General features: G+C 34.8%; 2 protein-coding genes across 8 annotated transcripts in view; one reads left to right on the forward strand and one right to left on the reverse strand.

Annotated features, from left to right (window-relative positions):
• Positions 1–15,040, reverse strand: part of MCPH1 (microcephalin 1) — a 330,808-nt gene that overhangs the window by 156,631 nt on the left and 159,137 nt on the right. The window lies entirely within an intron of this gene.
• The window catches only part of ANGPT2 (angiopoietin 2), a 149,970-nt gene that overhangs the window by 52,870 nt on the left and 82,060 nt on the right, over positions 1–15,040 (forward strand). For all 3 annotated transcript variants that reach the window (XM_027840321.1, XM_027840320.1, XM_027840319.1), the window contains 4 exons: positions 646–878; positions 1,579–1,706; positions 7,806–7,907; positions 8,417–8,583. In XM_027840321.1, coding sequence (XP_027696122.1) covers positions 646–878; positions 1,579–1,706; positions 7,806–7,907; positions 8,417–8,583 — 630 coding nt within the window. The remainder of the gene's footprint in view (positions 1–645; positions 879–1,578; positions 1,707–7,805; positions 7,908–8,416; positions 8,584–15,040) is intronic.

Below are 15,040 nucleotides of genomic sequence, written 5' to 3' on the forward strand. Positions count from 1 at the left end.
CAATAAAAAGGACACATATCTTCTAAAATTACAGTGTAGCTTTAGCTATGCTTCTAAAATGTAACAATTCTTCAAGCAACAAGGTAAAGTCACAAAAGTATAAGTTGAAGAATTAAATGTGAGTTTCTGCATGATGGCATTCTTTGGAAAAGAAGGGAGTCAAATTAAGATAAATAAGGCAGGACAAAACTGTATAAAGAGGAAGCTTGAAATCTTACCTAATTTTAAAGACAGATTAAATTCCTCCTCTTCTATGAAGAGGAGGACTATCTTTAACAGGCCCTCCTCACCCACTCCAAAACACACACACACATACACACACACACACACACACCTCTTTTTCCTCAGAACTTTAAACTTAGCAATTATTGTACACTGAGGTTGATGATATTTTCATTATCATGCCTAGCTCACCAATTATATCATAAGCCACTTGAATGCAGGGATGTATCTTACAATTCTTGGCATCTCTCCACAGTGTCTTGCACATATGAGACAGTCAATAAATATCTGTTGATTAATTAGATATATATTATTAGAATTAAAATTAATCTCTTTGTGTTTATACGTGTATATATGTATGTATGTATAGTACTTTGCTTTGGTGATGGCTAGAAAACACTAACACTGACTTCCTCTTACAAGTTTCCTAGAAAAAAAAGTCCTTGATATGGAAGACAAGCATACAGTTCAGCTACAGTCAATAAAAGATGAGAAAGATCAGCTTCAAGTGTTAGTATCCAGACAAAATTCCATAATTGAGGAACTGGAAAAACAGTTAGTGACAGCCACGGCCAATAATTCAGTTCTTCAAAAGCAACAACATGATCTGATGGAGACTGTCCACAGCTTGCTAACTATGATAACAGCACCAAACTGTAAGTGTCGTTACTAAAAGCTTTGCCATCTCATTAGTCATTAATCACTGATGCTCTCAATAGGCTAAAACAAAACATGGCTTATCTTTCCAACAAAATATCTTTCTCTGTATGCTGAATCATAAAATCTCTTTGGGATTCAATATTGGACTACAGAGAACACACAAAAGATAATACATATATCTTTACATATATGCATGTATTCCTGATATAAATATATTCTGGAGACTTACTATAAAACACTGCCCTTAGGATAGTCCTACACATTATATTGTTTTTAGCTAGTGCCCTGTTAAAATTATGTAACTAAATCTCCTTATGGGAAATTCAAGATGGACCCACCTTGTACCTACTTCTCTTTCATATTGAATGGGATTTTGTAATACTTCATATTCCATCAGAGTTAATTATGAGGTATCATCAATACAGCTAGCTGATGATGAGTGACAGTTGTCAAAAATCTTTTCTGAGGTTCACATGAAAATGTTTTAAATATGTAACTTCTTGAAAGATTAAAAAGTAGCAATACGTTCTTTCTGTTACTGAAGCAATTGCTTTTCATTTCAAGCAGGAATATAAACATAATAAGAAGAGGCTGTCAATATATGACTGGGACTTAAGAGCATCTAACTGTTGGAGGAAATAATTTATTTTACCATTCACCTCTTAACTGCTATCATTTAATTTTTTTTTTTCACAGCCAAGAACTCCTTTGTGGCTAAAGAAGAGCAAATAATTTTTAGAGACTGTGCTGAAGCTTTCAGAGCGGGCCTCACCACTAATGGCATCTACACATTAACTTTTCCTAATTCTACTGATGAGGTCAAGGTAAGCTACTTCTCTCCTCATCCCCATTTTAACTTCCCTGGTTTTAAATAGCCGTTTTAGAATATGATAACCTAGTACGACCTGCAACTTTCTCTAACTGCAAATCTCATTTGGCTGCCATGTTGTACAAAGCTCATTTCATTAGTTTCAATAATTAATAGCCATTGTGTACTGGATCTATAATGTCAAATAATGATGTTTTAAAAGTAAGATTTATTGATTACTTTTATTTCTACATCCAATTTATTTTTGCAAATAATCCTACCAAATGCATACTTTTGGCAAAGCACTGAGCTAGATACTATGCTCTTATAAAGATTAAACAACATACAATTTGTGCCCTCATAACCTCACAATCTATCAGAAGGACACCACCACACCATACAAATAACCATAATGCAAATGGATATGAATTAAGTGCATAAGAGAGGTACAAAAGCTGTTCTGGGAAGAAAAGGATCATGACTGGGAGAATCAGGAAAGACTTTATGGAGGATGTGGTATTTGAGCTTGGCAAAGGGGTATACATATTATATATCAGGGAATAATGTGCCAAATCTTTGAAGCAGATATGTTGAGTCTGATTATTATCTTATTGCTTGATCTTTCTTGACAACTTTTTAAAGTTGAATTCCTTTACTTGTTCTAGACTTTCAATTTTGTCTTTTCCCTATATCTTCCAGACTTTAATAGGTCTTTCTTATTTAGACATTACAGCATCAATCTATCCATCAAAAAGCATTTATGAAATGCTCACTGTATGCCAGGCACTGTGCTAAACAATGGGAATACAAAGAAGGGTAAATAATAATCCTTGTCCTCAAGGAGCTCACATTTTAACAGTAGAGAATTAGAACTGGGATCATAGACAGAGGGAACTGTAGCATGAGGAAACCCATAGGAATGTGTTCACTTTAGTTCTGTTACCATTTTTTTCCATTTTCATTTCTGAATTGAATTTTAGGGTGCATGGATCAGAACATGTTTTTAAAGTTAATTTATATCAGTGTGGGCAAATTAAAAAAAAAGATTTACTTGAAAATTATGTTATCTTGGCTTGTGCACTATTTATTTTAAAAAGCCATGATCAAGGTTTGGTTTTTTTTTCAACTAATATTTCAACCTCCAACCCCTTTCTCTTAAGGTTTGCTATTTTAAGTAGTATTTTCATGAGATACCAACTGAAGTGCTGATAACAGAGTTCAAAGCCTGAAGAAACACTGCTGAGAGCCTCCACAATTTCTATTAGGATAGTGTACACTGTGCAAAGGATATAGTGCACAATTAGTTACCCTTTGCTTTACACAGGACCATATTTGCAAATAGTGAATACACATTTAGATACCTAATATTTATGTAACACTTCAATTTTCATGTAATCATATTTTACCTTATCAGACACATAGAGACCAAATTAAAAGAATCCCATGGAATGGCCTTTTGTTCCTTGTTTTGTTCAAGAACTCAAGGGCAGTCAATAGCAAGCTTTGCAGAAGCATTCTTCCCCAACCCCAGGAGAGTCACCAATCACTACTGGGCTACATGTTTGTCTTTCTTGATGATGACTCTCATTAAAGAACAGATATTAGACCAGAGAAGAGAATAAATTGATCACTTTGGAAAATATGCTAACTCTTTCAGACTCCATCTGAAAAGTTAGAGAGAAAAAAAGGCCTTCATTATTATAGAAAAAAATTTGGGGGGCAATAATCTTGTGCTACTCTCAAGTATTACTGTCTTATTTAGCTATAATACAATTGGACACTGATAGTACTTGGAATGTAAGAGATGTTTGTAGTTAATGTGTGTAAAATTCTATGGGTAGTAAATGTGTACATATGTAGTTGCAGTGGGAGCTTGCATAGGTGGGAGGAAGAGATTTTTTAAGTACAAGTTGTTGGGATAGGAACATGGGACAGTGTTAACAGAAAGTTATGTGGGTGGAGAGTAAATTGAAGTCATATATACAGTACAGTGGGAAGAACACTGGGCTTAGAGTCAAAAGACTAAAGTTCAAAGCCGAGCTATGACATTTAGTGCATATGTGACTTTGGACAAGTCATTTAACCTCTATACCCAAGCTGTTGAATAACCATAAATCCAAATGTCAGTCTGTATATTTCATTCAGTCTCTGAATGATAGCTTCTAATGAAGTACAAATATTTGTAAGAGGATAAATTTGTTATAGCAGTAAAAAATTTTTCATTTGTTAAAATAAAGGAATTGGACTAGATGATTGCTAGAACTTCCAGTTCTAAGTCTTTTGATTTAAAGGAACGTTTTGATTTTAGTTTGCAATATTCATACAGGTTTCTGCACAAAGGGAAATCGTACAGTCATGTACATCCCAGGCATGGCTGCTCATTTCTTTTTCTTTTTCTTTTTTTCTTTTTTTTTTTTTTGTGAAATCAAAGTTCCATTTAAAAAAACCAAACAAACAAACACTCAAAATTAGGAGCTGGGCTAGGTCACACAGAGGTCCCTTCTGCTCTGGAGGTCTGGGAGGAGCCCACGTTGGGGCTACAGCTTTGTGCATGGCTGCTCATTTCTGCTGATCATGGGTGCAGCAATCCTTTTCTTTGTCAGAAATACGGTGTCCCCAGTTACTAGGATCATTATGCTGAATTCATGTCTGTTTTTCTCAATTAATTGTTTACAGCTGATGCATAAAATTTAACACAAGCATTAATTGGTAAAAGAAAATCCACGCTTTACTTCTACTGTTAGCAGGGATACGAGATCCTTGAACCATGCAATAGAATGTTAATCAAATGCATTAAATGCCCTCAGATTTGTTGTAATCCAAGAAGCTAATGCCTTTATTGGCACTATTTGAGGCCTCCTGCATTTCTGATAAAGATAGAATCTACTGAAAAGTTTCCACTTAATGCTTCTATTCCTTCTGGCTATGCAAACTATTTTATTTGAAATTTTTTTCCTGTGAAACTTACATAACCCAGTTAACTGTAACCCTCACAATCTACTTTTTGTAAATCCCTCTTTTAAAAAAAAATCTGACCAGGTCACAATAGTCACAAAATATAATTTCCACAGCTCTATCATTAATGGTGTTAAAAACAACAGATATGGTTCCAGATTGCTTATGTACTGACATTAGAATGCCATTCAATGTGAGTAAAGCAAACCTAAAACCTCCCCCAAAGTCCTAGAACAAAAAGCGGGTCTCTTTTAATTCTGCCTTTTATAGCTTTTTAACACTTACCTGATATAGAAATACTGCAATGTTATAAAAAAATTACTTCAGGTGCAAAGTTCTGTCAGTTATAAGGTACTGGAGAACTTAATGCAACATACCTTGATGGTCTATCAGAACAAGGATTGTCATAAGTCAAAAAGCAGGCCAATTAGTTTAATTTTTACTTAAAGATAGGGTGATATTTTCCCTCAATATAGACTATCAACTTTGTAGGTTCTGCCATTTTAACAAATTCATTAGTAAGCCTGATAATAGCTTTCTATAGTACTTGAAGATATACAAAGGACTTGACATATATTATCTCATTTAAACACCCACTACGTGCAATGGCTAAGTAAGCAGCAGCATAGTGTAAGGAAAAGAACAATCACTGGGGCTCTAGACCCAGATCTATCACATATTGGTGCATACACTTGGGTCACTTCCTCTTTCTGAGGCTTTTTCCTCACTTGCAAAATGAGGATTGGCCTGGACAGGTAGATGCTAGATAGAGAGAGGATTTCTTAATTGTTTATTATGTGCTAGGGACACGTGAAGGGCTGTGCGCATAAATACAAGCAAACAACAGTCTCTGCCACCAAGAGCTTACAATTTCATGGAGAAAAACAGCACATAGTAGGGGAGCTGGAAAGTAGAGAACAGAACATGGTGGCATGGTGTGGAGATGGCTAAGGCCTGATTCTGGAAAGATAAGGTGAAAACTTGCCAATCAAAGACCAGAGACTCAGAGGCAGAGTCAATAGTAGTGGTGAGTGATTCTTAGGGTCACTTACAACTTCACTGTCACTGTCAGGGGCACCACCGTCCTCCTGGTCACCTAGAAAAACATCTTGTTACCATCTTCCAATTCCTCATTCTTGCTTAACCCATGTATGCAATCCTTTGCCAAGTCTTATCATTTCTACCTTAACAGCACTTACCCTATAGGCCCATTTCTCTTTTTTCCTATAGATGCCACTTTAGTTCAGGCCTTCATCTTCTCTCACCTGGACTACTGTAGAGCCTCTCATTTGGTCTCACTGCCTCGAGTATCTACTTAGTCTAATCTCTCTTTCACCCAGCTACCAAAGTGATCTTCCTGAAGCATAAGTTTTACCATGTAATCTCCTGCTCAATAAACTCCAAAGCCTCTCTATTACATTGAGAATCAAATAAAAACTCCCCTGTTTGGCTTTTAAAGTTCTTTATAACCTGGCCCCTTCTGGCCCCTTATTATGCTCCATATACTCTAAGATCTACATGGTCAGTTACTCAAGAATTTATTAAGTATATTTTATATGCCAGGCACTGTACTGTGGATACACAGAAAGGCAAAACACAATACATGCTTTCAGGAGCTCACAGAAATATACCAGATAAAATGAAGACAATCAAGAAGGAAAGCACTAGAATGAAAGGTTTCTTGTAGAAGATGGGATTTTGGCCAGGACTTGAAGAAAGCTAGGGAAGCCAAGAGGTATATGCTATATACTATAGCATATAGTATACGCTATATACTAGCATACAGTAGGTGCTTAATAAATGCTTGCCGACTGACTTTAAGACAATCATAAGAAAAACATTGTACTTGCCTCCAAAGAGCTTTATTATCTTGTGGGTTAAGGGATATGTACAAGTAACTATTATGAAGGCTGTCTGTTAATTAGAGGTAAATCAGTGATATAACTTTGAACCTAAATAACTTTGATATGATGAGGAGTTTTTTCTTTAACTTCATTCTTTATGCCAAAATGATTTTCATTGAATAAATGATAGAATATGTAAAACTCCAATTTAAAGCCATTAAAAGTATAAACAACAACAAAAAATGAGTACTTGTAAATGTTTCTGAATCCCAATTTTGATGTGCACTCCTTTGTATGCTGTTGGGAAATTATTTTACATCCTGGAAATCTTTTCTGTTTTATGATAATACCTTTATTGAGAACCATTTGTTTAATCTTATTTTCAGAACTTTGTAATTTCATAATAAAATTTCAACAGAGTGGAAATTGAACATGCATGTTTATCCCATAAAAGAATTTCTTTTGTGTTAAGAATAAATCTGAAACGCATTGAAATATTTTAAAAGTAGGAGTAAGAGAGTAAGTAAGAGTCTATCATGGAGTAAATTAAGACAAGGAGAAAAGAGAACTGTTACTTAGTGCCTCACTGGGAACAAAGCAGAATTCTGAATCCAGGGTCTGTGGAGGAGAGATTACAGAGGGATATACCAGTGGACTTAAGAAACTCCCTTGTCCTACTCATTCTCCTGAACTAGGGACAATGACATTCCACGCTGTTAAATTCTGAAGAACTCCAGAGTTCGAGGTTTCAGAGCAGGACAATAAATTCCTGCCACAGAACTCTGGCCTGAAGCGGAGGCAAATCCTCTTCCATACACGCTACAGAGATCAGTAGAGTTTAGGTATTATGCTTTCATGTCCAAAGAGTCTCCACTATAAGACTAGACACTTCTCCAGCTGCTCCGAAGACTGGAACAGAAGGCAGGTGGGGCCAGGATATCTGAAGGCCCAAGGATACTGTAATGTTTTCTACTTTTTTTCATACTCATCAAGACCTTATTCCCCTCATCCCCTGAAACAGCTCAGCACAAATTTTTACTTTATCAAAGGTACTTAAAATTCCTTCTCTCCCCGCTTCCTACTTAAAAAAAAAAATTATTAATGGGACAACTAGGTGGTACAGTGGCTAGAGCACCAGCCCTGGAATCAGGAGGACCTGAGTTCAAATTTGGCCTTAGACACTTACTAGCTATGTGACCCTGGGCAAGTCACTTAACCTCAATTGCCTCAAAAAATTATTAATGAAGGACAGGGAATTACATAGGTCTTTAAATCTGTATTATTGCATAAAATAAGTCTCCACTTCCTGTTGGCAGGCATATTGTGACATGGAAACAAATGGAGGGGGATGGACAGTTATTCAGAGGCGAGAAGATGGCAGCACTGATTTTCAGCGAACTTGGAAAGAATATAAAATGGTATGTACAATGCGAGGGTTCAGTTTATCTTAAATTATTTTTCTTAGTGAAAACTATTTTTCAAGATCTACATATCTTAGGGAAGAGAACTTATCCCAAATTACCAAACATTTCTTGCCCTTTTTAAAAAATGTCTGAATTCATCCAACAATTTTCTGATTAAATACGTCTCTAGATGAAAGAAGGCTAATGTAAAGAAAACACGTAGCTAAGTAGAGACTAGCACACAGAATGTTTGTTTTAAAAGGAAGGTTCATAATTTTTTAAAAAAATTTAACTATTTTAATATTTCTTCAGTATTTTTCTAATACTACTAGTTCTTTTATATATTTCTGTTCCTTAAACTTGTCTTTGGTGAAATCTATTTCCTTAGTGTTATCTGAATCTATATGGAGGAAACTATTTCTGTTGAAAGAATCAGTGACTACAAGTTAAATTGATGGACTATTAATTTCAAACTGGTAAAGGAAAACAAATTAAGCAATTTAAAAATATGACCTAAATTACAGGGATTTGGTGATCCTGCTGGAGAATATTGGCTAGGAAATGAGCTTGTTTCCCAACTGACTAATCAACAACGTTATGTGCTTAAAATACATCTTAAAGACTGGGAAGGAAATGAGGCCTATTCATTATATGAACATTTCTATCTTTCAAGTGAAGAACTCAACTATAGGTAAGCATATTGTATATAAATAAGGAATTTTATAAGATAACTGTTGAATCAACTTAAACATTTCCTATAAATGATACTCATTAAATACTAAAGACTATAAAAAACAAAGAAACTATTAGAAATAGGAAAACATGTTACTTGTTAGATTTTATTTGGTTACTAATTTACTGTATAAATTAATAGGATAGGATGCACTTAAGAGTATGTTTATAAGATTTAAAGTTAATATGGACCTAGAAGAGTGGATAGAATGCTGGGCCTGAAATCAGGAAGACCCAAATTGAAATCTAGCCTTGAATACTTACTAGGTGTGTGACCCTGAGCAAGTCACTTAACTGCTGTCTACCTTAGTTTTCTCAGTTATAAAATGTGGATAATAATAGCACCTGCTTCCCAGGGTAGTTGTAAGGATTAAATGAGATGACATTTCTAAAGCACTTAGCCCAATGGCTGGCACATAATAGTCCTTAGTAGGTCCTTCTTTCTCTCCTTCCTTCTTTTCTTCTTTCTTTTTTTCTTTCCTTCCTTCCCCTGCCTAGGTTTTACACATGGGGAAACTTAGTCTCAGAATGATGAAGTGATTTGCCTAGGGTCCCCTAGGGAGTAAAATGACAGAACTAGGATTTGAACCCAGGTCCTCTGACTCCAAAGCCAATTCTTTTCCCACCTTGATATATTGCTTTATTCTGATCTTAGTTATCAATGTTTAGTTTCTTTTAGTATCATAATGGCAGTAAATCTATAAACCAATATCCTTTTTTTTGCCCCCAAATCCGAATTCTAGATGAGTCCATTTTCTTCCTTTATTTTATTTAAAAAATACAGAAATTTAATCTCCATAAAAGCCTTCCCTTTATACTTCTTCCCTTTAAGATAGTTTTGTCACTATAAGAAAACTAATGGTGACTTTATCAAATTATGCAGTTTTAATATCTTCACGTTCAGAAGCTCTAAAATAAAAATGATTTTATGAGATTACCTATGGATTGGCTGAATGACATAATGTCACTTGGAAGGAGGGCATAAAAAGTGTATAATGTCACTATTGTGGAAGCCCAGAACAAGTTATCACCAGGTTCATTAATGATATGTTGTCGTTCAGTCCTTTCAGACTCTGTATCCTCATTTGGAGTTTTCTTGGCAAAGATACTATAGTGGCTTGCCATTTCCTTCTCCTGCTAATTTTACAGATGAGGAAACTGAGGTAAAAGGGTTGAGTGACTTGCTTAGGGTCACACAGCTATCTGAGTATCTGAGACCAGATTTGAACTCAGGAAGATGAGTCTTCCTTACTACAGGCCCAGTACTCTATCCACCATGCTACCTAGCTACCCATTAACAACTTGGGTTATATAATATAAAATATAAAATTCTGATTCTTTTTTTCAAATATACTAATAAGAGCTCATATTTCTCATATTTCTATTGTACTTTAAACATTTTCCTCACAACAACCCCACTATAGGAGTATCTTTTTTTACAGACTGGCAAAGTTGAAACTCAAGAGAGATGAATTGACTTGTCCATGGCCACACACATAATAAAAGTACTCAGACTAGGGTTTAAATCTAAATCTTCTAACTCCAAGACCTGTATTATTTTTGTCATACCAAACTGTAGCAATACTGCATTTGATGGGATGCTGTTAGCCAAGCACTAGGGATTGATTCATGGATTTTCAGTTGTACCCAGAGAACATTGTACTAATTTTCTTCAGCACACTTGCAGTTTCTTAAGTAGAATTTAAGTTCTCTCATCTTTGGTGGATAGTTCTCAAGAATTTTGTATCAATAAACTGTAATGGCCAGTAAACAGGATGGAAGTAAAGAAGAGAAGGAAACAAGCATTTCTTAAGTATTTACGGGTGCTAAGCACTGTGATAAGCTGTGCTAAGGATGGGTGATCTTGTGAGCTCTTTGAGAATAGGGAATGTTTCATTCTTTGTATCTGCATCCCTACCACATAGCAAAGTACCTGGCACATTGTCAATGACGAATAAAGAACTGTTGATGGAATCTCAAAAAACCAGGACAAATATAAATGATGAGATGATCCAGTATATTCTCAGGAGAATTACAAAGCACTTGAAAGTAACAGTTCTCACAGTTCTCACAGAATGTAATGAGAAAGTCAGACAAACACATACACATAACAAATACAAAAAGAATGGCTAGAAATTAAGATATACAGGTGCACAGAGATGTACCTATGTACTGGGACTCAAGAAAAGAAAATGAGAGATATTAGAGAACGTGGAGGCGGCAGAAGGAGGTGTGTTCCTATGCAGAGGATCTGAGAAGGTAATGTAGAATGTAAGATTTTGAGGTGGGGCAGGGGGAAAAATTGCCTGGTAGAGAAAGGACAGCATTTCAGAAAAAGAGAGTGGGCTATAGGGTGGATCAAGAACCAGTAGAATATAGGCTCCTTAGTGGGAGGAAATGCATTAGTTTTGTCTCTCTATTCAAAATGCAGAAGAGCCAATGTAATATCATAGTGTGCTGACCTCAGGAAGAAGGGAGTTCAAATTCTGTGCCTAACACTTACTAGTTTTAGAATCATGGCAAGTTATTTAACCTCTGAGTGTCCAAGAACAACTTTCTTCTAAGTTACTGATATGTATCAGTAGAAGGCATTTCCACATTGAACCTTCCCCTTGTTAAAGAAATTACGGGTTTGAATTCCCTAAAAAAGGGAAAATTTCCAGTGCCCAACACATAATAGGTGCTTATTAAACAGTTATTAAATTGAAGGATTTAAACCAGGAAAATGTACCCAGAGGTGGCAAATATATTGCCTAACATGTTAGACTCAGTATTAAATTTCAAGATAAGTGGTCCAGAACAGCATTATTTTCAGTAGAGAAATGCAAAACTTCTATAAAAAATATTTCAGTACCTCTACTTACTCGTCTCTCATTATTTCCTGACTCACATCTTCCACACTTAATGGAAAGACCAAATCTGAACAGGTACACAAATAAACTCAACTTCTGGAACAAACATTCTAGGCTCAAGGCAGATTTGACAAATTGGTTTAGGCCCAGTCTTCCCCTTGTTCTGTCGGCTAACAAAAAAACTGTATAATTATTAGTATAGTTCATCTTGTAACCAGGGAATTCAAATGTGCAATTCTGTTTCAGAAACAGAGCATTTGAACTAATTGTTATTGAGAAGTTCCTTAAAAAAGTAGCAGTGAAGAGTCTTCTATTATTTCTTTCGAGGGACTGGTGATTGGGGGAAAAAATGCTTTAATCTTACCCTAGCCTCACATTTACTCTAACATGGTTCAAAACTCCACTGCATTTTAAGTTATAAATAGTATACCATTGTTTCAACTCCAAGTTAAATATGTTTTTCATCTGGAAGCACTTAGAATCTACAGCAGTGAATGTCTTAAAAAATATATATATACAAAAATTAAGGAATTAGAATGTTTGTAGAGGAATCCTTGATAAATGGGTCATTACCCCTGCTCATTGACATTATTAAAAAATAATTATGCTACACTAAAACAGTTGTAAATAGATACTTCCTTTTGATATGCAATCATCGTTTGAATGGGCCATAAAAAGCAACAGGTTTAAACTCCAGTTTAATTTACTTGGCAATTAGAATGAGATACTGTATATTTTAAGACTTTGTTATTGTGTTGTTATGATGCCAGTGTTAAGATGAACTTTGTTGTGGCTAAAATGGAGCTTGCTTTTGTTTAACTGCAAAATAGCAAAGCAACAAAAATATCAAATATCATTTTTTATCTTTTTCATTTGTCTCAAATGTTAGAAAAGAAACAGATCAGAATAGATAAATCAACCAGCATGCATATTTTATTGTCATTACTGATAATGAAGAAAAAAACTGTGCATAATTCCTCAAAGTTAGCCAAAACGTATACAGAACCTGAGATTTAATCAATGCTAGCATCAACTATTCTTTGTCACTTTTGAATACAATACACCAAACAGATTTCAATTTAAACCAGTTTTAAGAAACTTCTGAGATTCAAAAGAGACCCAAAATTACAGATCTTATTCATTGTGGGAATTAAAATTACATAGCCTTTATAAGAGTTGCTAATGAACAACAGATACCTTTATTTACTTTTTTTCTTTTCCTTTCGGGCAGGTTTAATAGATTTCATGAGTACCAAAATGCTAAAACTTACACAATAGAGGAGAGAAAAAAGTATAGTTAATCTCAGTGTTCCCAGTGATTAAACAAGAATTGACTGGGTTTAAAAAAAAATGAATTTAACAATCAGAAGAAAAAACAAAACAATTAATCTGTTTTGAAACCTAAAAGAAAAATGACATTTCTTGTTCTGCCAAGACTGTGCAGCAGGCACACAGACAGGAAAATTAAAAGATGGTTGGGAAGAAATCAGGAACTCCCCATAAAATCAATCCTACTTGTTTGAAACAAACAGGATAACACTGAGATTCAGAAATTTGGCTACTGATCTGTTTGTGAAGCTACTAGTACTTCAATGTTAAAAAAATTGCATTAACCATATTTGCTACATCAGTTATGTTGCTTATGGAGCAGCAGTGTGGCGTAGCAAAAAGAGTAATGAACTTGGATCCAGGAAGACCTGGGTTCAAAACTTTCTCAGATACTTGCTAGCTGTGTAACTGAGTAAATCATCTAACTTCTTGGCAGTCTGTTTTTTCACCTGTAAACCAGGGATATTAATAGCATCTACCTTCCAGGGTTGTTGTGGGGATCATACGAGATTATGTATATAATGAACTATCATTGTCATATATTACTATTAATATTGTTATCTGGTCATCTCTTCTACTTGACTTATAGCAAGGTTTTAGAAATTTGAGTCTGGTTTTATAAAGTGCTAATCATTGTATTCTCTTGGATTTCATCAGTACTTTAAATGAGCATATGTTTTATCTATTCCATCAGTAATGTTCAAAATGAATTTCATGGCACCTCTGGATATTCATAAGGTATCTCAACATTACTGGAATCAAATTGTAACTATGAAAAGCATTTAAAAATAATTTATCATAATTTTGATCAACATAATATTTTGAAATATTTTTCTAACACTTTGCTAAGCATAAAGAGTGAGTCATAGAGGCATGGCCCTATCATCTAGAAGTTTATAGCCGGAAAAAAGCTCGAGTGATATAGTGCAAAGCATTCTGAACTCTGAGTTAGATGACACTTGGCTTTGAATTCTGCCTGTGATGTATACTAGCTATGTGACAAATCACTTTAAACTTTAGTTTCTTTATTCTTAAACTGGGGGTAAAAATAAATAAAGATTACAGGGGTACTTATCTTTTTTTGTGTGCCAGGAGACCCTCTAGCGAAGCCTGTGGACCCCTTTTCAGAATAATGCTTTTAAATGTGTAAAATAAAATAAGTACGAAGTAAACCAATTATATTGATCTCTCTTTACACACACACAGACACACAGACACACACACACACACAATGTTCATGGACCTCAGGTTGAGAATCCTTGGTATATAGCATATTTCATAAGGTTATTATAAGGATCAAATGAGACAGTGTATGTAAAGTGCTTAGTATATATGTGCTATTAATATAATTAAGATTAAAAGTTTGTTGCAGAAGATGCATAGACATAAACATATTCATTAAACAAATATAAATAGGATTAAGCATATATATATATTATCTAAGTCAAAGGTAAATTTATTTATGAGGCAATGAATAAGAGAGTTATCAGGGGATCCTGTACTAAGACAAAATCATTTCATTTTCGAGCTGCAAAAGCTAAGTCTGAGGAGATACCTCAGCTATCAACTCCAGGTCCCATCTTGAAATTGTACAAAGGTTTGGGTTCCAAACCATGAAAACAGGCAGAACATCTGTCAATTTCCTAATCAGATAAATAAGAGGATAGAACTATCTAATTTCCAAGGACTCTCTTGACTCAGTATCTTGTGATATTGCCTATGGAATATTATTTACTTCAAGGATACATAATTTCTTTGGTGTGAGTACTTCCTCTTTGCCAAAGATCACCACCCCTTGACAATTTAATATATGATATAGATTATTACACACTTTCCCAAAAAACCTGTAATTTGCTATGTTATTAATATAAATGTTACTTGATACTGAGTTAAGAACAAACTGTTAAAGAGTTCTGATATTCACTTCCTACCCCATTTATCCTAATACTTCCAAACACTTCCATTTCCTTTAGATAATCGTAAAGGACAACTATCCTTCTCAAAGGTGGTAACTTTATCTCTTTCTCTCCTCTATTTATCTGAAAGCACTAGGAAATGCATTTAAGGGACATATGTATTCCTCATTGATTTAAATGCAAGGAAACACCGCAAGTTTCGCTTTTACCTTAGACCTTGCTGATAAGTTGGTTCCTGTTTATGCTACTGAAAAATATTTTGAACATAGTGTATATCAATGTGGAACAGAACACAACTTCCATTGACCAGAATTTTCAT

This window comes from Vombatus ursinus, unplaced genomic scaffold (assembly GCF_900497805.2).
Source record: "Vombatus ursinus unplaced genomic scaffold, bare-nosed wombat genome assembly UNPS02014841.1, whole genome shotgun sequence".
Taxonomy (NCBI): domain Eukaryota; kingdom Metazoa; phylum Chordata; class Mammalia; order Diprotodontia; family Vombatidae; genus Vombatus; species Vombatus ursinus.